General features: G+C 38.6%; 2 protein-coding genes across 8 annotated transcripts in view; one reads left to right on the top strand and one right to left on the bottom strand.

Annotated features, from left to right (window-relative positions):
* Positions 1-9,374, bottom strand: part of brdt (bromodomain, testis-specific) — a 35,429-nt gene extending 26,055 nt beyond the window's left edge. For 3 of the 6 annotated variants that reach the window (XM_051706444.1, XM_051706447.1, XM_051706448.1), the window contains exons 1-8: positions 8,679-9,373; positions 6,546-6,841; positions 6,185-6,322; positions 5,959-6,097; positions 5,670-5,794; positions 3,161-3,526; positions 2,922-3,050; positions 2,592-2,813 (exon numbers count right to left, since the gene is read on the bottom strand). In XM_051706444.1, coding sequence (XP_051562404.1) covers positions 2,592-2,813; positions 2,922-3,050; positions 3,161-3,526; positions 5,670-5,794; positions 5,959-6,097; positions 6,185-6,322; positions 6,546-6,743 — 1,317 coding nt within the window. In that variant the 5' untranslated portion in view covers positions 6,744-6,841; positions 8,679-9,373. Of the gene's footprint in view, positions 1-2,591; positions 2,814-2,921; positions 3,051-3,160; positions 3,527-5,669; positions 5,795-5,958; positions 6,098-6,184; positions 6,323-6,545; positions 6,842-8,678 lie in introns of all 6 variants that reach the window. The other 3 variants (XM_051706449.1, XM_051706445.1, XM_051706446.1) reach the window with 3 other exon arrangements.
* Positions 9,375-14,737: 5,363 nt separating this feature from the next.
* The window catches only part of tgfbr3 (transforming growth factor, beta receptor III), a 189,439-nt gene continuing 179,637 nt past the window's right edge, over positions 14,738-24,539 (top strand). The window contains exon 1 of one of the 2 annotated variants that reach the window (XM_051707490.1): positions 14,738-14,918. The gene's annotated coding sequence lies outside the window, so the exon portion shown is untranslated. Of the gene's footprint in view, positions 14,919-16,833; positions 16,948-24,539 lie in introns of those variants that run through there. The other variant, XM_051707491.1, reaches the window with a different exon arrangement.

Raw genomic sequence — 24,539 nt, 5'->3', positions numbered from 1 at the left:
CCTAGGTTAATAAATGCTGTAAAAAAATTTTGGTTCATTCTAAGTTCACCATACCTCAGGTTTAACTAATTCTGAGATAATTGCATTCTCGCTAAGTGTTTTTAAAGGTTTATTTTCAGAAAACGCACTGAAAGATAGGGTGCAACGGGCAGCAGTTGTCTGCAAGAAGCTGGTAAGTCAGTTCTCCTACAGCTGGAAGAATGGTGCTGACTGCAGCCTAAAAAGATTTGAATCTGCCTGAGCACACATTGATTACTGAGTGTCCAACAAGATGGGGAACCAAAGCAAAAATGATTACAAGGATGCTGGAGCAATGTAAAGCTTTGAATCATGTGCTGTCTGCTGACAGGAAAACAAGACATCTAACACTGACATGGAAAGACACAGGTGTTAGAATCCATCCACAAGGCTCTGCATCCACTCCAAGAGTTTATAGATGAGCTTTCTGGAGAAAATATGTTAGTGTCTCCTATCTTAAGCTGGTACTTCACCTTTTGAGGACAAAAACGCTCACTGAAGATCAAGAGGACACAGATCTCACAATGGCAATCAAATCCAGAGTCCAGTACCTCCAGGAGAAATATGATGACCCAGCCACTCAAGAACTTCTGGATGTGGGGGGCCTGGGTAGCTCAGCGAGTATTGATGCTGACTACCACCCCTGGAGTCGCGAGTTCGAATCCAGGGTGTGCTGAGTGACTCCACTCAGGTCTACCAAGCAACCAAATTGGCCTGGTTGCTAGGGAGGGTAAAGTCACATGGGGTAACCTCCTCGTGGTTCTCGCTCTCAAAGGGGCACGTGGTAAGTTGTGCGTGGATCGCGGAGAGTAGCATGAGCCTCCACATGCTCTCCGCAGTGTCATGCACAACGAGCCACATAAAATTTGCGGATTGACTGTCTCAGAAGCCCACATGGCAGCTATTTCAAGATTTCAACAGTCTCCAGCAGAATCTAATTTTAATGATGCGGTGGAAGCAGAGCTGAACAGCTACGTAATTACATCAGCAATTGATGGAGAAGAGGATCCCCTGGCTTGGTGGAAACAGTACCAGGTTAACTTTCCCAGGTTGAGCAGGTTAGCTTGCCGATACCCGTGTGTTCCTGCCACAAGTTCACCGTCAAAAAGACTCTTCAGTGCAGCAGGCAATATAGTATCATGCCAACAGTCATGCCTCAAACCGGAGAAGGTGGATATGCTGCTCTTTTTGTCAAAAAATATTTGAACGCATTACCCTGAACTATGTGAAGATGTGAAACAATCAAGATGTGAATGTTTTCTTGTTGGCCTCAAAGTTATTTATTTATTTAACTTTTGCTATCATTGATTGTTGTTGCAGCCTTAAATGTAGACTATAGTCAGTTATTTACTGATGTACAATTGTTTACAGTTAGTGTTCTTAAATACAAGATTAAGATTTTATTTATATTCAAGTTAATTTAACTTAATTCTATTGTTATTTGTTTGATTTGTCATGACAGATATTTGTATCATGACAGCTTTATTTGATTTATCATGGCACAATGTTAATGTTAAGTGGTTTTAAATAAACAGTTGTGCTAGTAACTGCATTGTTTCATCTGTTTTTTTTAGTGTTAGAAGATAAGTTTGTAATTATTCTTGGTCTTTCTTTGATGCTGTGCAAACTACCACAACAAACCTATAGATGTTTTTTTTGTTTTTTTTTTAAAATAAATCGCAATTTTGATCAGGAATGTTTTTTTTAAAATTGCAATTAGATTTTGTCCCCAAATCGTTCAGCCCTACTGACTGTGTTACCATGGAGACCTAATGCATGTGGAGGCTCACGCCATTCACCGCAGCATCCATGAACGACTCACCACATGCCCCACCAAGAGCAAGAACCACTTTATAGCGACAAAGAGGACGGTAACCCACGTGACTACCCACCCTAGCAACCAGGCCAATTGGTTGCTTTGGAAGCCTGGCTGGAGTCACTTAGCACTCCCTGGATTCGAACTTGTGATTCCAGTGGTGGTAGTCAGCGTGTTTGCTTGCTGAGCTACCCAGGCCCCCCTCATCTCTGAAATCTTTGACCTAAGAGAACTCGGCTGGTCGAAGAGCATTGATGATTGGTTAATACAAATCGTAGGTGTGATTTGGATGTGAAGTTTTTTTTATTTTATTCACAATTGCACATGCCAGCTAAGTAGTAGTTACCTAGGTTTCTATCATTAAAAATGGATAACTTCGAAGTAAAACTTTTTTTTATATGATTAAAAACACATACTCCACAAAGACAGTGTGGCCACAAAAATGCATGGAGAGATTGTGGTTTTTATTAAATCAGATCAGATAACTTATCACCAAATTTGGAAGGGGCTCCGTGACAAGTTTCATAAGGTAAAAAAGCGATGCAGTGCTAAAAGTGGCAGGCCTTGGAGAGACAGATTTGCATTACTGGCATTACTAGAACAGAACCTTAAAATACTGTGATGTCACCCTCAACGGACTAATTTTAAAATGACGTCACGCATAATAGAAACGCTGGGTATGTTCGCCTAAGATGCTTTAGTTCGTCCAGGAGAAAAAAAAAGTTTGGTTTCTTCCATGGTATAAATTAGGCTTTACCTGTTCCTCCAGGTTGGCGAGTCTCAGAGCCCTCTCTTCTTCACCCTCCTCTGAGTCTGATGAGTTGTCTGATGGAGAGGACGATTCACTGCCGCTGCTATCAGAGCTGGATGGACTGACCGCTCTATCTATTTTCTCTTTCCTCGCTCTGTTCAGACCAGGAATTGGGGATTGATTCCTCGGCTCATCGGGGATCTTCGAGAAACACGACTCAAAAACATCCTGAGTTAAGAAACCGACATTCACCCTGTCAGAAAAGGCTCAACTCCTTAGCAGATTTTGAAACATGTCTATTTACAAGCAGGACATAATGCAAAACAAATAAAACACCTGGAGTTTCCTGGCCATCGTCACTACCTCATGGGCAGGTGGATTGTATTTGTAGCAGTTTGAGAACATAAGCCGCATGTCTGCAGCGAATTGTAATGCATCGGTGTATTCTCGAGTTTCCATCTTTTTCTGTCAAGAATAAAAAATTAAAAAGTGTGAATTACATGTCAAGCAAAATAGTAACCAAAGATTATCCAATTATGTTCACACATCTGAGATTAGTTTTTTAAACTACTTACTCTGATGGTACTTAGATCCATGGGCTGGAGAATGATTTCATGATAATCGCGAAGGCCCAGTGCCTCAGCATCCACAGGCTTATAAAAGGGCCAGGCGTAAGCTGCATGCTTTTTGGCAAACATCTCTTTCAGGATGGCACAGCAGTATTTGAGTCTCTCTGAGAGTTTGTTCCTTCTGCTCACCTGATGCTGTGGTGGGGACTCAGGAAGGTCTTTACAGGGGGGTTTGATGGGTCGACCGCTGCCTCGCCTGGAGAATAACTTAAGGACTTTTGGTTCTTTTACGCAAGAGGATGCCTCAGAGCAAGTGATGGAAGATGCAGAAGGGGTTGTAGTGTCCGCTTTCCTTTTCACACCATTTTTTAACTAAAATAAAGGAGATGCATTAATTCAGATTTATGCAGATGATGGTTAAAACACTAAGATGCTTTAATCCAATCTCAATTTAAATGAAAAAAAAAAATAAATAAATAAAAAAAAAAATAAAAAAAAAAATCTAGTTTACCCCACTAACGCACCTTTAGCATAAACTTCTTATATTACCATCACACACCAAGTGGCTTTAGTAAAACAATTCAGTCCGTTTTGTGGACCAGGCAAAAGTAGGATGCGGTATCTCTCCCAAACATTTTTCTTCATTCTTCATCTTATTCTTTTTATAAATTCAGGACCACATGGACACTTTGAAATGAGTGAATTTTCATATCAAATTACAGTAATAACCTGATTCTAATATGAAAGGTAAAAGTTACATGTCTGGGCTGTAGGAGACCACTTGATGAGAGTCAATTTAAGGGAAAATTCACCCATAAATTAAAATTCTGTCATTTACTCACCCTCAAGTTCCAAACCATATGCCTTAGACCCGGTTTACACCCGGTACTAAAAGATGCGTCTCGGCTGATGTTACTGACCGGCATGTGGTCAGTCGAGATTGCCGTTTCCACCTGGTATTGTCATGCTTCTCAAAATGTGTCTCCTGTGACCACTTGTGTTCGGGTCTCTGATTTCATGATGACATACATCAATTACTATGTCATTGTGTTACTGCATGATAATAAACAGCAAAAAAAAAAAAGGAAGCACGATCAAAGCCGGAGCAACGTTTCTCCCAGATAGAGTGGAAATTTGATTGAGCACAAATGCAACATTTCAAGCAGAATTATCCATTGTTTTAGTGGAGTACCTGTGTTAGCTGTGCTTCAGATGTGTGTGCTTCTCATCTGTCACTGCATGCTGATATCAGACACACTGAAGTTCTTGCACTTGTATTTTTATTTTTATTGTATTTTTTTATAAAGATGCACTCAGTAACTTTTGTCTTTGTGTCTTCTTGGACTTACACTGACACCTAGCGGCTTGAATGCAGCATCGTTTAAAATAGTTTTGCCATTGTAAAAAAAAAAAAAAAAAAGTATCTAGTCAGCCAGGATTACAATCAATGAGAGAAAGTGTAAAATAACAGGAAGGTTACGGAGATTAAGCGAGTAGTATGACTTGTCATGTGATTCTAACATGGCAGCCCCCATGTGTGGAACCTCTCCATGTAGAATAAAACAGCTTTTATAAGGCTACTGATATGACTAGAATCTTCATTTTAATGTGAGTGGTCATGATTTCCTAAATATAATGTAAAATTACAATTCATGTCTTTGAGTTCAACTTTAATGAGGAATAAATTACTGTGTGCACCTTTAATTTTCCAATTGGACAGTTATTTCCTTTTAAAGCAGCAAGTAACCAGCAATGTCTCGTTTTCGCAGCTGTTGATTATCAGGTGAGGAGTGGAGCTTAGTTGCAGTCCAGGACACATTCAGGACAGATTAGCGTTTATACCTCAAATAAAAGTGTGTGGTTTTTGTGATCCGATCACAAAACATTTCGGACCCCATTTACACATGTATTTAGTGCTGACCACTTGTGATCGGATCACTCCAAACACATCTTAATACCAGGTGTAAAGTCCATTGCACACCAAAAGCAAATTTTCTGTGCCATTTCTAGCCACAATGGAACAATGGATTCCTAATGAGCCACTCACCTGGAGCGAACGTTCACAACGAATTGTGCTGCAACAAACCGAAGCTTTTTTTTTTCCTAGTGAGTTTCTATTTTTTTTTTCTTCGCCCGGCAAAGAAATGCCCAGACCAATAACATAAGCTTTAGATCACGTGTCAGAAGCCGTTGCAGTTACCAGAACAACTGGTGGCACTGGTGGTTTTGACCACCGACATTATACGCTGAAGTAACTCGAGGAAGAAATCCTGAACAAGCATGTAAATCTATTGTAAGAGACCTTTAAAACCAAATTAGGCATGTTCAAAAACCATAATAGGTGCTCTTTAATAGAAAACTAAAAGTCCTTCAGATTTGAAACGTGAGTGTATGTAAATGACAGAATCTAATTTAAATTGTCATGCTTTTAAGATACTATCGCCATGCTAATGTACCTATTACTAAACTACAAAATCAAGAGTGAAAATGCCCAGGTGATGTAAGTGGAACTGACTTTAGCTGTGAGCTGAGCAGACAGAGGGGCAGAGGGAATTGTGTGGAGCGCATCAGGAGGGATAACAGTCACCGTCTGCTGGAAGACAACCTCAGACACTGGAGACTGTGGCCTCATCTTTAGCCCTGCAAAAATGTACAAAAGGTACCCTTGATTTTCACTCTCAAATTGCAAACATACACCCATGATAGAAAAACTAAATCTACCCATTATATAGCAGTATATAATGGGTATATATGCAACTGTTATTTTCAGACATTGCAAACTTGATTGAAAAGGCCATGATTACCTGCTGGCTTCCTCCCTGCTTTAACTGGAGCTTTACTGGTCAGAGCAGAGATTTCACACTCATCCTGAGGCATCTGTGACACCTTATCTAGGAAATGCTTCTCAAGAGCTTGTGCCATCAGAACAATGTCATCTCCTGGCTGGAGAAAAAAAAAGTAGGACACCAAACTTCATGCATTAAACATTAAATTATAAGCAACATTTCAAGAGACGAGAAAAATTCTCACCCGATTGTACACATAACAGTTTGTGAACATGGTGTTGAAGTCTTCAACACACTCCATTGCCTTCCAGTAATAATTGTTCTCAAGACGCTTTTTAATGGTGCTCAAGTCCATTGGGTTCTTGATGATTGAATAATAGTCCTAATTTGAAAGTGAAAATGCCAAGATTACCAGAAGCCTTTAATATTTTCAAAACCCAAATGTGCACTGCACACCATAATTTAAAAAATGTAAATGCGCTACAATAAACTTGCATTTACAAAGTGTGAAATAAGATGACTTTATATTAAAAGTAAAGGTTTAACGAGAGAATTTTAAGGTAGAAAAAAAACATATGCAAAAGGCAGACCACTATGAGACTTACTGGTAAATTAAGTCTGACCGCATCCACAGGCTGTCTAAAGGGCCAGGAGAAGTGATGTCTCCACAGCGCCTTAATCACCACCTTCTCTAGATACTGTAGCTGGTTGGTAAGGCGCCCAGGCTTCTTGGGGTTCTTGTACTCAGGGGGAGGAGGATTTCCATTCATTATGAAATGATGTGGGGGTTTCACATAAGACATTGTCTGGACTGAACCAGGGAGCAACAAGCGTGGAAAGGGTTTTTGCAGTTGCACACCTAGGCAGCTCAGCGTGCATTACACTTCTGCTGCCTGTGCCACTGTGAACAGGGAAAGTAGTGTCAACATCCTCATTCCATTCTGCACTGCTGATTATTATCTTGTTTTATGCAGATCAGGAAAAGCAGACAAAATCACAGCCTTTCTGAACCACACAAGTCCATTTGTGCCAAAGCAAATACAATTGTTGTACTTTTGACAATACACAACGATGTAAATAACTGCATCAAGAGGCCTGCCGTACTGTGTAAATTCAAGGGGAAAAACTAGTTAATCAAAAACTGCACGGTAGCTCAGTTTGGGACCAAGGCATTATTTATACGGTATTCACTGCCTCCTGCTGCCTAATGAATGAACTCATCAAAACCCATCGAATCAAGCGCAAGATTTAATTTAGCCCAATTTACCCTTTAAAAACAAAATATACCGTTGCACAAGGAAAAATGGCAGCAAAACAACTTAATTAAACCCAAGTTTGAACACGCTGAAATCTACATCTTGCTTAAAATAAGAGAAATGGATATATGAGACAGTATATAGAAGAGAGATTTGTCAAGCCCGATAGCATGGACTAGTGCTGTTGAGCTGAATTTTAAACATAGCATAAAACAAGCTTTAGGTGGCCACTACACCATGCTCTCAAGAAGTCTGGTAATATCAATTTCCTACAAGTTTGATTAGAAAAATAAAAATAGAAACATTTACTTCGCCATGTAGAACGAGTACCACTTTCTTCACTACCTGCAAATAGCTCTTAAAAATAAATTTCTTTAAAACGTTAAAGATTTGGACAGTAAATTTTTTTTTTAAACAAATAAATCTAGTGACAAAGCACAGAAATCCTTTTGACTTGCCTCGGGGGAAGCTACTATAGGTTATGCCTAATGCAGGTTTTATCATTGGACTATACCACTTACCCCAAAGTAAACGGTCATCCTCGGCTCATTTAAATATTTTTGCTCGTACTCTAAAACATTTAAGTTACACTGATCTTTATTAAAAAAAAATAAAAATAAAAATTTTATATATATATATATATATATATATATATATATATATATATATATATATATATATATATAAAGCCCTGAGGACGTACAAAAATATGTATACAAGAAAAACAACTGGGTACAAATTAAACGTCAATTGTGTTTATTTGTAATCTATACCAAAATATGTCACAATTACACAACGATTTTTTTTTTTTTTTTGAGGTAATGAAGGGGAAGGAATGTCTATTTCACTGACAGTCCATTTGAAAGACAAGAAACATAAGTACAACAACTGCATTTTATTTTCTAATAAAGTTTACAATTAGTCTTTACAAATGTAACGACGTTGTGTTTGGAATTTGGCAAATTTGAGATCTCTGGGCACATACAAGTGTGATTAATGTTATCTATTCAGACCACTCTATTCAGCATACAGCTAAACAAAATAGATCTCCAAAACAATATTGAAACAAAACTCAGTGGGTAAAGGGACAAAATAAAAAGATCTTGCAGTCATTACACAATCCATGGCCATGCGTTACATAACCCTCATGACCTTGTCTGGATGACGCAATCCCATCTTCCGGATCAATGTTAACGCCACAGAAGTGTCAGCTCTGCTTACAGAATTCGTTTTATGTGCATTTTGACATTCTGCAAGCACAAAATGCACACTTTCGGCTGTTCAATTTCAACAAATGACCAGGCAGAGACTATTTACATGAATTCCCCCGTTACTCGTGCAAGCAAGTTTCGAGCCACAAAATGGCGCCTTGCTAGCTTTTGCACACTAGCCACACATTACCCCGCCCCGTCAGTAACAGACCCTCCCTTTAACAATCCGCCAACTAAATGAAGCCAGCTGAACCTGGACTCAAAATGTTACCTTTCCGTCTCTGGCACAACAAAGAAAGTTTTAATTGCCGAACTGAGACAGACGCTGCAGTGCCGGAGGAGCTCTGCTGGAAAACGTCATCAACCGATGGGGTGTCGTCGATGCTTTGCGGCCGGAAAAAAAAACCCTCTAAGAAAACGATTTTTCAAATCTACATTTCAACGCCATAAGAACAAACTAACATCACACATACTTGTTTTAAATAAGCCCGTTTCTTTAATAGGATAGTCATCAATGGCGGACGTCTCTCACAGAAACTGCCTGGTATTTATACCCTCCTGCTAAAAGCACGCAATCCCATTGGACGAGACCCCTCACGTGCTCCCTTCTTCCCCCTCGCGCCTTTAACATTGAGAAAATAGATACTTTGTTAAAAATGTCATCTAAACGTGACTTTACTTACACCCATTGAAAACACCGAAAAGCTGTTTTTTTTTAAGTTGAACACGTTTATTTATACGACAGGCGTACGAACTCCCATAAAACAAACAAACATGTACGTCAGAGTATTTAAAAAAAAAAAAGTGCGACACAAGTGGTCTTCTAGAACATTCTGTCCGATCGGTTTAGCTCGGTTCTTCTCTTTAATGGTTACATGTGGCTGGCTGTCAGCTTCTGGCGAGTGTTAGACATCGATCATCTCTGCAGCTTGAAAATTCTTTCAAAGAGAACTATGATATGATAGAAAACTGCGGAGGGGAGGCGAGCACCATATGAGGCGCATGCGCTCTCTATGTTCAATGATTGGCCATCATTTGACGCTCAATTGACGCCGTGCTATTTTTTTTTTTGTGTAGTTGTTTGGTATTATGTAAAAAATAAAATAAAATAAAACACTTCTAAAACGTATTAAAAAAGGAATTGCAATTTATGTAAACGATTACCTCTGGTAACTTTATTATTGTCGTTGATGTCACTTGTGCAAGACACTGAATAAAATAGCTAGCACTTAATTAAAAACTAAAATCTCATGAAGCTTTCCATGACTGGTGGTGTTCCACTGGGCTTTTATTTAGGCTAGTGGTTAATTAAGTTACAAGGATGTGCATGATTGATAAAACTAGGCTGGCAAACGTATTTTTTGTTATTTTTATAAACAGACAAGCCTTCATTTATGTACATTTACATAAATACAAACGTGCATTCGCTGTAAACACCCCCTATGAAGAACAAACATTTAAAGAAAGAGCTCAGCTTAATGAAGTTCACGTGTTACTTCACTTATTCAGTAATACGATTTGAAACAAACTTTCCACAAGAGGGCAGCATATGCCCTATTTTGGTTGGGACCTACTGAATAGGTCTACAAAAGGGTGTCAGCAGTGGCCTTTACTTACATTGATTTTTATAAATATTTAGCGAGAGCAATAGACTATGACATAATCAAATCAAAAATCAAATCAAATCCCTTTATTGTCACTCAACCATATACACAAGTGCAACAGTGTGTGAAAGTCTTGGGTGCGGTTCCAAGTAACTTAGCAGTATGACAGTTACAATAAACATCTGATTTACACATAACACAGTTTACACATATGTTACACAACACAATATACATCTAATAATATACAATATACAGTATTCACAAAATAAAAAGACTGTATACAAAATAATAATAATATACAATATACAGCATTCACAAAATAAGAAGACTGTATACAAAATAATAATAATAATAATAATAATATACAATTATTATTGCTCATGGTCCCCCCCATCAGTGGAAATAAATATGAAGTGTTGTGTTGACATTCAGCTGTTGATTGATAGTCACTTGCCAGTGTGTTATTAAGAGAAGTATAAAATGTGAGTCCAGTCTGAGGCTAATAAAGTGCGGTGCTGATATATGTATCATGACTGATCAAGAGTTCAAAAGTCTGATTGCTTAGGGGAAGAAGTTGTCATGAAGTTGGCTGGTGCAGGTCCTGATGCTACATAAACTGTTTCATATGTGTTAATTCACATTGCTGTTTATTTTTTATCCTTATTTTTGTCTTTTGACTAACTTTAAGGGAAATCTATGACTCCGCATAGATAAACATCCCCTGTGGTTGCTCATAATTCAGATGAAAGGCTTAATCATGCCATGTAGCTCCCAAGGTCAAGGTCAGCACCTAGCATTTCACATAGGCCACTTCTCATATATGGGGGGGAAAAAAAGTGTTCTATAGGAAAACACTTTTCGCAGCCACAGATCTAGAAAGATCAGGACATGACCAAAAATAAGGGATAGATAGAACTACATACAGTAACCATTACACTTGCAGAATTCTTGCTGAGCCCCCCCAGACACATGTTTTTTAAATGGCTTACCCTCACCTGCTGTGGCACCACCACATTTCAACTGTGTACATTCAGAGATATTTTAGCAGAGACGGGCCACTTCTATTAAAATTAAAAGGAGGAATTGGAATGCCCAATGGTCAACAGATGTAGAAAGGAAGTCCCGCCTTACAGGTAAAAGAGCCAATTTCCTTTTAGATACAGACATTGCCTGTCAATCAACTCGAGAACACGCATAAGCTATACCAGCCGGGAATTTGTTGTTGTTGTTGTTTTTTGTAATCTGAGGTAAAGAAGCACAATTCACGATTCCAGTGTTGTCAGATTTTACTGCTGATTTGCTACATATGCACTTTTATCGTAATCTTGACCGACCGTTTTGGAGATTTCTGTCTTTCCCCATTCAAGCAGATAGGAGCTGCTCTTGTATGCCACTTGTTTACATAGAAAAATAGTTGCCTGAGAGCGTTCCAAAGATGACCACTGAGTGGACTGACTTGCTAGAAAGACTTTGGTACATTCCACATTTTTGTTAGCTTTTAAGCCCTTCAACATGTCTGCTTCCACCCTTCTCCAAGGCCACACAAAATGATGTTGTTTCTTTTGCCAAGTACACTAATATTTTCAAGTCCTTTTACTCTGTGAGACTAAGTTGGTGGAGTTGCTTTGACCTACAGCATCTAGTCTGTGTAAATTTGAATGTCAAAATCAAAATAATAACCATGCTTAGGAATTAATATTAAACATTTACTGTATTAAAAAGGTAGTATGCACTGAATTTGATGATGTTACATTTAAAGAAATCCTTCAATAGTGTACTGATGGTTTTCTTTCTGCTTGGATTGATTTTCCCTTCTTTTTATATGAAAACAATTTATTACAAAGACAAAAAATACAGTGAAACAACAAAATCAAAGAATTAGGGCAAGGGATTCATGTTCAAGACTAGATTTTGTCACATCCCTCTCCCCGTCTGTGTAGATGCTTTGAGTAGGCCTGGTTTTGAGGCATACATATGCATGAGAGAAGAAATATGACATGAAGCCTTAGAGTACATCTTCACTGACACTAAAAAGCAGCATATCAATGTTTTCAAGAAGACAGCAAGAAGCACCAAAACAAAGTTTTCTATCTTGCAAGGGTGCTATCTCATTAGTGGCAAATCACGACTCTGACATTTACACTCTAAGAAACAGTAAAGCATTTCCATTTCTTTTAGACTGAAGCAGAACATTTCAGTCAGACAACATGAGTCTGTTTGTTCAGGGAGACAAGTCAGAAGAGGAGGCAGAATAAAAAAAAGATAAAAAAAAAAAAAAAACTAAGCAAATGAAAAAATATATATACCCTATAACAACTAATAAACAAACATGCATCCTTGCACGAGTTTAACTCACAAACACTCATACCTTTTGGTATGACTGACTCTGAAAACAAGGCAGTTGCATTTTTAATTCTAAATTTAAAATTAATTTATTAGCATATGTATACATGGCATTTTAAAGGTGTAATGGACCAATTTCTATGTGAAAAGCCGCCATCAGTTGTGATCCTCCAGATATTCAATGTAGAATAAAACTTTATAAAATTGAATAAATTTTAGGCATGCAATGATTGGACCACTTCTTTCTTGGCTGTTGTTTGTTAAATCCCAAAGATTTGTTATCAGTTAGTAAATCCCAAAAATGACTACTCTTTGATAAATGGTGTGGCCTCTGAAGGCCAGTCCCAGTTTTTAGTCCAGTTAGATGTCCAGGTGAAGGCCAGTCCAAAGTCAGGTCAGCATGACTTTTGCCTTGAATCAAATCAGTTGGCAGTGACAGAAATATAAAACATTCAACAGATAAGATTAATACTACAAGGGAAAAAATCTGATTTATTTTTATGACATCAGGAACATTTCTGGGCTGGTTAAAGATATCAGTTCTGTTATTTTCAGGGATACCACTTAAAACACAAATTAACCATTATTTTCCATATTGAAACAGGATTCTCCATAACTGCTCTTTTTATGGAAATACATAATTGATGTCAAAATTCCGATCTAAGCTATAAGCATTTTCGGTAAACACACATCTGCGACCGAAGTAAAAAGAATATTCATGATATCTTAAATTACTGACCATGAGCAAAATAGCAGTTTGTTGCAGATATTGTGAAAAAGAAAAAAGAGGCTGAAATTGCAATGAGCAGTTGCAATATTATATGAGCAAAATGCTGGTTTCTGAAACCATTTGTAGATAATTGTGAGGGGCATGAAACCATGTTTTGAGATGTATTTGGGACATTCAGTGGTGACATTTGACATTCTGTCTATTCAATGGTGGTTTGATGAACATGCAAAACTGGATTATGTCTCACATGCCTTTTTCATTTGAAACACACTTTGGCAGTGTTTAAATGTGGTATGATGATAAAGTGAAACATCCCACACATATGAGCATTTGACAGGGTTTTCAAAATAATACAAAAAACAGTTAAGCTTATAATAACTTAATAAGATTCATTAATAAGTCATTATAAACATTATATAATGTGGAACAGACCACTATTAATTTCAAAATACAAATATTTATGAAAATGGATAAATCAAAATTTATTACATTAGCTGAACTGTTAACCATGTTTACTAATGCTATTATTGAAAGTTCTGATAAAACAGTTTAACTCATATTTTAATACTGACACACTCATTTTATTTATTTATAACATTACTTTGTCTAAATTTTGTCTATAAACATGCTATAACAATGTTCTATTTAAATTAGTTGTAAAGTTTTTAAATTGTTTTTAAATTATTTTTTTTTATCAATTTCAAGTTAGACAGGCTTATGTAAATTGTGGACATCTGCAATTTTTTTATTTTTTATTTTTATCAATCTGCAATACATATATTTGTCATATGGAGTCAGAGGTGTAGATTCTGGTGGAGAAGATTACCTCCCCGCATCCCCCCGGAATCTACGCCCCTGTTGCCACCTACTGGGCAGGGAGGAGAATTTTAAAAACTTAAATAATGATCTGTTTCTCACCCACATCTATCATATTGCTTTTGAAGATATGGATTTAAACACTGGAGTATTTTGGATTACTTTTATGCTGCCTTTATGTGCTTTTTGGATTTTGGTACCCATTCACTTGCATTGTGAGGACCTACAGAGCTGAGATATAATTCTAAAAATCTTTGTTTGTGTGGTGGAGAAGAAAGAAACTCATACATATCTGGGATGACATGATGGTGAGTAAATGATGAGAGAATTGTAATTTTTGGGTGAACTAACCCTTTAATTCGTTTTTTATGACCTCATAAATGACTTTTACTATTAAAATGAGATCTGTCACACCGCAGGAGTAAATTATGTTAGCCTAAATAGTGAAGGTGATTAAAAATTGTGGAAAAACTTTTAACCAGTTACAGCATCTTAAAACTACTTTCATTGAACAAATATAGGTCTACTTTATATACCTTTTAAATGTTAAACTAAAAGTTTGTGTCCATGGTATTTTGTCAACTACTTTATCTCACATCATATAGCAATAATATTTGTGTATTATGATAACAACAACAACAACAACAATAATAATAATAATTATTATTATTTTTATGAAAGTGCACGTTCATGGGCTCAAGGGTATGACTGCAGAAAGTGATGGTTTCAAAGCCTACTTCATCCTCTCATTTGTCATGATGGATGTGAATCGCAGCCTCTTTTTACTGGCCCCTCCCACTCAAACACACACAGATACACACACTGAAAGCGGGAGAGGTATTTAAAACTTTTTGAGATCTATCATAGGCTGTCATCCCGAAAATTGGGGCATCTGTTGCTCGACTATTTACTACACTGATAGACGATTTGCGCTGGTCCTGTATTATATCAGCCGAAGGAAACGTTATACCGTGAACTCCATAACAAAGTTTTCTTGAGCATTACCGGAGATTCGCTGGTATGTCACTTTGTTTCTATATTTGCTTTTGATTTAAATGTATACTTTGTCTTTATTAATGAATGCAATTTTAAGATTGTTGTAAATAAATCGTTTTCAAGCTTGTTTACAGTCTCAAGCTCGCCTCATAGACGCACGCATGCACGTTTCAAAGCACGTTGAGTCTTCGCTGCGCGCGATGCGACTCAACTAGAACGCTTCCATTATAATCAACGAAGCTGTTTACACTGCGCGCGTCTTGAAGTGTCAATAGTTTGACTGTCACACTTATCGAGCTACTCCAACAGGACTTAACAATTATGTAATGTTAAGTTTGAGATAGTACATACACTAATGCATAACTTCCTTTCTGTGCACACAATTTCTTTCTGGATGAACCCTATCATATTTAAATACGTAATACTTAGCTACCCATGTTCTTATCATATAAGTTATGTTACCAAAGAGTTTTGTTCGGGCAGCATGCTTCATGAGCTCTGTAGAAGTTCTGCTGTTTTCAGGATTGTGGGGCTGTGCGGTACCTTTTGACATGGGGTGCAATGTGTAGTCCATACAAGTTTAATTAACTTGACTTTATCAAGATCAACTTTTTTCAGGATGAGTGGACTGCCCTGCACAGGAATTTCGTTTAATCAAATTAATGTACATAGTTCACATAACCCAGGAAAAAGGAGGCACAGTTCTAACGTGAAGTCACCCTCAGTGCATGCAAATACAAATGCATCTTCAATTTATTTGTTGCAGATATTGTGAAATTCTCAGGCAGGACTGTATTTACATAGTTGAGATTTCACTATCGAGAATAGTAATATTTAAAACATCATGAAAGTTTGTGTTATGCAGATTTCATGGGGTCTGTCGGTTGAAGACTTCCTAAATCACTGAACTTGAAGATACCTTATATATATATATATATATATATAGATATATATATATATATATATAGATAGATAGATAGATAGATAGAAAGATACTATAGATATTATGCCTTGTGTTCAAGGGAAATGTGCATGGTGATTGTTAGTAGTTATCATTATAAAGTGCTTAAGATAACAGCTGCCTAAAAGTTGCTGTCATAATCATCTTCAGCAGTCTATTGATTCTAAACTGCATGTTTAAGAAAATTAGCAATTGATTTTTGTTAATGCTAAAAAAAAGTATGTATAGGTTTGGCATTGATTGCACCTGTTTTAGGTCTCTTTATGCAGAATAAGTGTCCTCTTTTAAGTGTTTATCAGTGTAGTTTACTGTCAAAGTATTACAAATCTTTCTGAACTGAAAAAGCAGTCGATTGTCCTATTTACAGTACACAGAAAACGTCAGTGGTTTTACTCTAGTTATTATGCTTTTTATGGTTATGGAAGATAATGTTTTCACCTGGTCATTTTGGCTATAGTGGCTTAATGCAATACCTTAAATAGCCTAATAAATTGTATAGTCATTTATGGTTTAGTTACACGTTTACAATATTTATAAGGTCTTTAGTCAAGACCTTGTGTTATTGGTGCATGCAGGCTTTTCATGCCTGTCAGACATTAGATGATGTCTCCAAGTGCCTTACATGAGAAAATTAGTTTGCTGGGGTTATCGGTTGGTGTATGGCATGAGAAAACCAGTCAGAGCTCTTGAAAGTACTTTTGTCAAACGAGACTGTTAGTTCGTACAGTGATTATTGTACTGGAGGTGAGGAGTGAAGAGTGACTGTGTTGTGTTTCATGAGGACTGCAGGCATGTGACTGTTATCTGATTCAAGACCCCAGTGACATGTCAGGTCAGGTCTTCAGGGTTAGCAATCACTCACTCCCAGCATATTACCCTCTAAAAACTGTCTCAGAGATAGAGCGAGACAGAGAGAGAGAGAGAGACAGAGAGAGATTTTAGTGATGTGTAGCAGTACTGCTTGTAGCTGTGTAGATTAACAGTAGAGTAGCTCTTTTAGTGAATTTCAGTAACATTTTCATCATTTTTGTCTTTGCCATATTGGAGCTCTGTGGGCTGTGTTGGTAGCACTGATGATTCAGAACAAGAAGTGAGTAAAGACTGCATGCTACATGTTGATGCTTGTGTATGTGTGTTAGTCTGCATGCTCAGATGTGACTCACAAATGGAAGTCACACACCCAGATGTTCAATGTGTAAGCATAAAGCACAAGGAGTTTATATGTGTGTGTGCTCTGTGGTCTTAGCTTTGGCCCTGAGGTGTGATTTAGTGTGTGTGTCTGTGTGCATTCTTTTTGAATGATGTGTCAGGTGCTTGGTCTGGTGAGTCGAGTGGACTGATCAGTCTTTATGATCGTTGGAGGTTGTGGGTTTGTTTGAGTGCAGCTGGCCACTTCATGTCCCCAGTGTGTCACTGCTTGACGCGTGGATACGCTTGTAGCCAACTCCAAGAAGATCCATTTGGGCTGACAAGCACATTCTCCATTATAAACATGTCAAAGAGGCCTGCATCACCATTCACTAATGCAAGCGGGAGACCGCTCTGTTTTGGCTGTATGATTTCAACAGAAGATATCTTCGTTTTCAATCCAAATGAGACTCATTGGCAGTCAAGAGGCAAGTGTTGGACTTGACCAGGTTTTTTAGGAGGCATCCACTATCAAAGCGACCCTAGATGTGATCGTCAGGTGACCCTTGTTTAATTTTCACAAAAAAAAATTCCATGTTTCTTGGCTTGAACCAAGTAGGCAGAAGTGTTTGTTTTATTTATACATGGCTGGAAATAGTTGTGGTGTGTTATTCTCTTGAGGTCATGCTGTTTTCCTGCCATGCTGAGATGGTTTTCAGAGGGGCAAGGTCGAACAGCCCTCAAAGACCCCATGAAATCAACCACCAAAAAGAGTTTTGTGACTTTTATTCAATGTCTATTAACCTTGATGCAATTTATCTGCCAGTGTACTCCTAAAAGTTGACAAAATAATAATTTATATTTAAATTGATTCAGTTAGCAGACACTTTTATCCAAACTGACCAACTTACTAATGAGAATAATACAAGCAGAAGCAATTAATCCAAGTATTGTAAATTTATTGGTTATATAAAAACAGGACCTTTGACATCCCTGCTCCAACTTTCTTTTTCAACAGAAATATCAACACAGTGACAGGAAAGTAAATTGTATTCATACAGTTGAAGTCAGAAGTTTACATACACCTTAGACAAATACATTTAAACTCAGTTTTTCACAATTCCTGACATTTAATCATATAAACATTCCCTGTCTTAGCTGGGAAGTTAGGATCAATACTTTATTATAAGAATGTGACATGTCAGAATAATAGTAGAGAGAATGATTTCTTTCAGCTTTTATTTCTTTCATCACATTCCAAGTGGGTCAGAAGTGTACATGCACTTTGTGAGTATTTGGTAGTAGCATTGCCTTTAAATTGTTTAACTTGGGTCAGACGTCTTGGATAGCCTTCCACAAGCTTCTCGCAATAAGTTGCTGAAATTTTGGCCCATTCCTCCCGACAGAACTGATGTAACTGAGTCAGGTTTGTAGGTCTCTTTGCTCGCACACATTTTTTCAGTTCTGCCCACAAATTTTCAATCGGATTGAGGTCAGGGCTTTGGGATGGCCACTCCAATACCTTGACTTTGTTGTCCTTAAGCCATTTTGCCACAACTTTGGAGGTATGCTTGGGGTCATTGTCTGTTTGGAAGACCCATTTGTGACCAAGCTTTAACTTCCTGGCTGATGTCTTGAGATGTTGCTTTAATATATCCACATAATTTCCTTCATCATGATGCCATCTATTTTGTAAAGTGCACCAGTCCCTCCTGTAGCAAAGCACCCCTACAACATGATGCTGCCACCCCCATGCTTCACGGTTCGGATGGTGTTCTTCGGCTTGCAAGCCTCGCCCTTTTTCCTCCAAATATAACGATGGTCATTATGGCCAAAAAGTTCCATTTTTGTTTCATCAAACCAGAGGACATTTCTCCAAAAAGTAAGATCTTTGTCCCCATGTGCACTTTCAAACTGTAGTCTGGCTTTTTTATGGTGGTTTTGGAGTGGCTTCATCCTTGCTGAGCAGCCTTTCAGGTTATGTCAATATAGGACTCGTTTTTCTGTGGATATAGATACATGTTTACCTGTTTCCTCCAGCATCTTCACAAGGTCCTTTGTTGTTGTTCTGGGATTGATTTGCACTTTTCGCACCAAACTACGTTCATCTTTAGGAGACAGAATGCGTCTCCTTCCTGAGCGGTATGATGGCTGCGTGGTCCCATGGTGTTTATACTTGCATACTATTGTTTGTACAGATGAATGTGGTACCGTCAGGCATTTGGAAGTTGCTCCAAAGGATGAACCAGACTTGCGCAGGTCCATAATTTTTTTTTCTGAAATCTTGGCTGATTTCTTTTGATTTTCCCATGATGTCAAGAAAAGAGGCACTGAGTTTGAAGGTAGGCCTTAAAATACATCCACAGGTACACCTCCAATTAGCCTATCAGAAGCTAATTGGCTAAGTGCCTAAAGGCTTGACATAATTTTCTGGAATTTTCCAAGCTGCTTAAAGGCACAGTTAACTTAGTGATGTAAACTTCTGACCCACTGGAATTGTGATATAGTCAATTAAAAGTGAAACAATCTGTCTGTAAACAATTGTTGGAAAAATTACTCGTGTCATGCACAAAGTTGATGTCCTAAATGACTTGCCAAAATATAGTTTGAAATCTGTGGAGTGGTTAAAAAGTTTTACTGACTTCAACTTAAGTGTATGTAAACTTCTGATTTCAACTGTAAGTCCTTTTAATGAGGTGAATAGCCTAATTAAAATAATGTAGTGATCACTGATTTCCATACAATAGCAGTTCATTTTGCCTAATTTTAAAGTGAAAAAAAAAGTACCTAAAAGTGTTGTAAAAGTAGTCCATGCAACTCATGTGTCATATTCAGAGTTTTCAGAAAGCATACGATCAAATCATATCATTGATCGACATTGATTCAGACTCCGATATGAGTTGATCAATGATTTGAGAGCGAATAACGACTTAAATACCGAAGAAAGTCATATGGGTTAGGAATGACATTAGGGTGAGTAAACTATAAACGTTTTGGGTGAATCATTCCTTTAACTGATAGATGTTGACATTGGATAGACAGACATCAGGACAGTTTTTTTTTTTTTTTTTAAGTGAGAGCAAACCTTCACAGTGGGATGCGTAACACAAATCTTAATCCTTAGAGAGTTTTTGCAGAGTAATGTGTGTAGTTTTACACAAGAAAGAGAAATGTAATCGAAATGAAATGATGGGTCTTTCGTTATGGCAATTTCTAATTTAGAAAGGAGTATTGATGGTTTGATCATTTTAAGGCATCCTCTTTCCTCTCACTGCAGTGGCACCGTGGGTCAGACCTAGGCTGCATTTCAAACCATATGGTCTTCGCCGCTCCACCTAAACATTAATAGTGTGGAGCTACTTATGTTCAGTCTGGGGTCTGTTGCCTTTGATTTGTTAATGGACTTTCCAGGCTGTGGCTTAGTGTTATTGTACTATATCTTTCTGACTAAAGAGGAGGGACAGACTTGAAGCAGGAGCCACATTAGGTGATCTGTCTCTAAACAGACAGAAACTATCTTAATCTATAAAGATTGTCACTGAATGTGTCAGGAATGAGGACCCAAATGCAGCAATGAGTGAAAAATAAAATTAAAACTGAACCCTCACGAGGGAGAGAAAACAAATCAAAACAAGAGTAAAGATAATAACTAGGACCGACCGGGCACAGGAACAGACTGACTAACAAAATGATCTGACAAATAAGAGGGCACAGTATATAGAGGCAAAGCACAAGGAACAGGTGAAGGTAATGAACATGACAAGGACTAAACGAGGGAGAGTGGTGAGGGTAACGAGTAGGCAGGGTCAGAGTAGCACATGGCTAAGACCACCAAACAGACACAGCCAATTACACATACACATGACAAACACACAAACAGACTGGACCAGGTTGTAGGTGGACCAGAAGGCCATGGCGAAACCAGAAAAGGACCCAGAGGCCTGGAAGGGCTGGAAGGCCAGGACAGAGCAGCTATGTTCAGCACTGGAAAATCATCGGCCGCTGGGGTCGGTGGTGGCTGCTGGGCAGAGGTCAGATGGGTAAGGGGAGGCCACTGGGCCGATGATGATGATGTCCATTGCAGCGGCTGGGCAGATGGTGATGTAAGAGGTGGCACAGGACAGGTCAGACCTAGCAGGGACCCCGTAGGACTGCACAGACTTGGCAGGGACCCCAGGGAGCTGGGCAGACTGAGCGTTTGTGGCCGGAGGGGGTGGGCAGGACGGGCTCGACGGCCCCAGGGAACAGGATGGGCTCATCGACTGCCGCCTCCTGGAGGTTGGCCGCGGGAACGGCTGCCACCTCCTAGCCAACAGCGGCGGCCTCCTCCACCTCCTGGAGAGGGACTATCGTTGACCTCGTGCTGGGATGAAGGAAGTCCTCCGAGGCACAGGCTGAGATACTCATCCCATCTCAAGGCAAACTTGATTGTAGCAGCAAGACTTCCCCCTTCACCCATCTCTGGGACACAAGACCTGATGGTTCAGACTAGCCCTGAACAATTGCATAAGGCTGGCCTGATCGTGACCCAGACCCGAGGACAGTACCAAAAATGTCAACGCGTACCCCCTCACCAACTTGTCTTCATGCCGGAGTCTGAAGAGTTTCCTGGCCTGCTTGGCTCTGCGTCGTGTGGGAATTAGTGAACAAAAAGAAAACTGAAAAAGCAAGCAACACAAAATTCTCACGAGGGAAAACAAACTAAACATAAACTAGAATAAAGACAATGACTAGGTAACATAAAACTCTCATGGGGGAGAAAAAACAAATCAAAACAAGAGTAAAGATAATAACTAGGACCAACCAGGAACAGACTGACTACTCACAAAATGAGAGGGAAGAGGGCACAATATATAGAGGCAATGCACATGAGGAACAGGTGAAGGCAATAAACATGACAAGGACTAAACAAGGGAAAGTGATGAGGGTAACGAGGAGGTGGGGTCAGGGAAGCACATTGCTAAGACAAACACAGACATAGCCAATAACACATACACACTACAAACACACACAAACAGAAAACAGACAGGGACTGAAGGGCAGACAAAACAGAATCATGACAAAGAGAGATCAGATCGTTATAGTAACAGGCCTGCCAACATGCCCAGAGTTTCAGTTTAGGAAAAATGGCCACTATAGCATCACCTCTGATATACTTTTGGTTGGCACTCCAATGTAAAAAAATCTATTTTGTATTATTTATGAAAACTGGGACAGATAATGATCAGTTTCAATGTGTTACCGGAAAAAATAAAAAAAATAAATAAAAAAATAAAAAAAAAGAATCTTGTTTTATGTGTCTAGTATTGTAGTTTAGATAAAACACCAGGGGATCCCCAGGACCCCCCCCCCCCCCCCCCCATTTTTTTTTTTTTTTACCATATGGTGGGGTCCCTTAACTCATTTTGAAAACTGTTCCAAATCTGTTTGACATTCTTCTGTGGAACACAAAAAAGAGATGCAATGCAGAATTGTATTTAATTTTTTCTTCCTTTGCCTTTGATAGTGTCCTCTTATATCAGTGGAGTCTCAAATGCCATTAGTGTGAAAATGGCATGGGAGGTCTTGAAATCAAAAGCAGAGGACATCGGCTTGGGCCCCTATGTTGGAAGTGCAATATTTGTTGAGATCCTCCAAAATGACTTCCCAGCCTCAGCAGCTGCCCATGTGTGAATGGCTCTTTGTTCCTGCAGCTGTTTGAGAGGGAGAGAAAGAGAGAGAGAGAGAGAGAGAGAGAGAGGGAGGGAGAGAGAATGACACAGAAAGATAGAAGAGGAAAGGAAATAGAGAGTGAGAGAGAGAGTTTCAGATACTGATGAAGTTGTGGCTTTCATTGCTCTTCACATGGGGACATCCCCTTGATCCCTCTTGGTTAGTCTTAACAATTCAAACATTTCATGATCGACTTTTAAAGTTTTAAAGGAATAGTTCACCCAAAAATGAAAATAATGTCATAAGTTACTCACCCTCTTGCTGTTCCAAACACATATGACTTACTTTCTTATGCGAAACACAAAAGGAGATGTTTTAACAAATATCTCGGCCATCTTTTCAAAACAGTGGCAGTGGAACTTGCACTTTTTTTTTTTTTTTTGGCTGCACTTCCCCCACCCCCCCCAAACAGCAGAAGACCACGTCGGGCACTTTATTAGGACCATAGTGTTCCTAATAAAGTGCTCAGTGAGAGTATAATTATATGATTGTTTGTAAACCTACATTACTGACATTGAATGATCATTTATCTTAGAACTGAATCGTTGCTAGAGGTTAATTAAAAGGAGGTGGTTAAGGGTTAAGGGGACCCCCCAAGAGCTCTGACACAATTTGAACACTGTTCCAAAGAAAGTCAGGTTTGGAATGAAATGAGGGCACATGAGTGTACCAAACTATTACTGCAAAACACCTGTGCCACATATACAGACTTGGTTCTTTGTGTAAATTAATCATGTATCAATTCTACACTAACATTAGTGACAGTAGTTAGGGACAGAAGTGGTGGTCTGTGCCTCACCAGCTCCCTGCCCCTGTTACTGTACGGTTGACTGGCTGCTTTGAATGTAACTGCTAAACCCATCAGTGAGATGTCTGGTTTTGCCTCAGTAAACTAGCGTGACAAACCTTTGATGTTGTTTAGTCAGGTTAAATTGTGTGTTATGGCAATGCCCTTGAGAGCATGTATATGTGTATTTAAGCACAAACGTGTGGTGTTACTGATCTGTTGGTATGAAAATCTGCTGTTTTGGTAAGAGGTCATTTTTACGAGTCGATAAAAAAATCACAAAAAAAGCAACAACGTCCAAACTGGCTGAGCTGTGCAATGCTCACAAGCTTTAGTCTATCAGCACTCTAAACGAAGCCCCTAAAGCATTTTTTTTTTCCTTTTATGAATTTTTAATAATAAACTGTCTGGCAATAATAGCAAACAATGGTTTTTACAATGGTTGTTTTTTGCAGATGTTTGCATTAAATGTAGGCTAACTTGACTTTTGCTTTAAACCTCCAATCACTGTTATTTAAGACTTGTTCAGATACTGTGATACTGGATTTGGGACGGTGGCCATGGAAAACTTATTTTGTCAGAATGGAATTAAACCAACTGAATCGAGTCTGACATGACAGTTTAGAGGCTCAGAGTAGACATAAATGTTTTGAATGCCAGCGTAGATTTGTTTGAAAGGTTTTTATTTGATGACTCAATATCTGTCAGTTATGCTGATGGTATGTTTAATATTGGGTCGTTTTTGTCAGGTGGAGTAAGTTAAAGCTCATGTGGATAACGCGTGTTGTGTTTAAGATCTGCTGGTGTGGCATGTGTTAAGTTTAACCCACCTTCTGGTGAACCCCAGTTGGCCACTTCATCTTTCGAGTTCATTCGTGGTCGTGATAATTAGGCTAGCTGTCGCCTGTTAATACTCTTAACGGCAAACTCCTGCTGCCTGATATCTGCATTTCAGCATTACATTTATACAGTATTTATTGTAAGGCTGCACAATTAAACAAAATTGTCTATTATTTCCCTTGATATTGTGATAGCAATACATTATAATACAATTT

The sequence above is a fragment of the Myxocyprinus asiaticus genome, chromosome 9 (assembly GCF_019703515.2).
Source record: "Myxocyprinus asiaticus isolate MX2 ecotype Aquarium Trade chromosome 9, UBuf_Myxa_2, whole genome shotgun sequence".
NCBI classification, from domain to species: Eukaryota; Metazoa; Chordata; class Actinopteri; order Cypriniformes; family Catostomidae; genus Myxocyprinus; species Myxocyprinus asiaticus.
The sequence above is the reverse complement of the archived record's forward strand: the minus strand, read 5'-3'. Positions and strand labels throughout refer to the sequence as shown.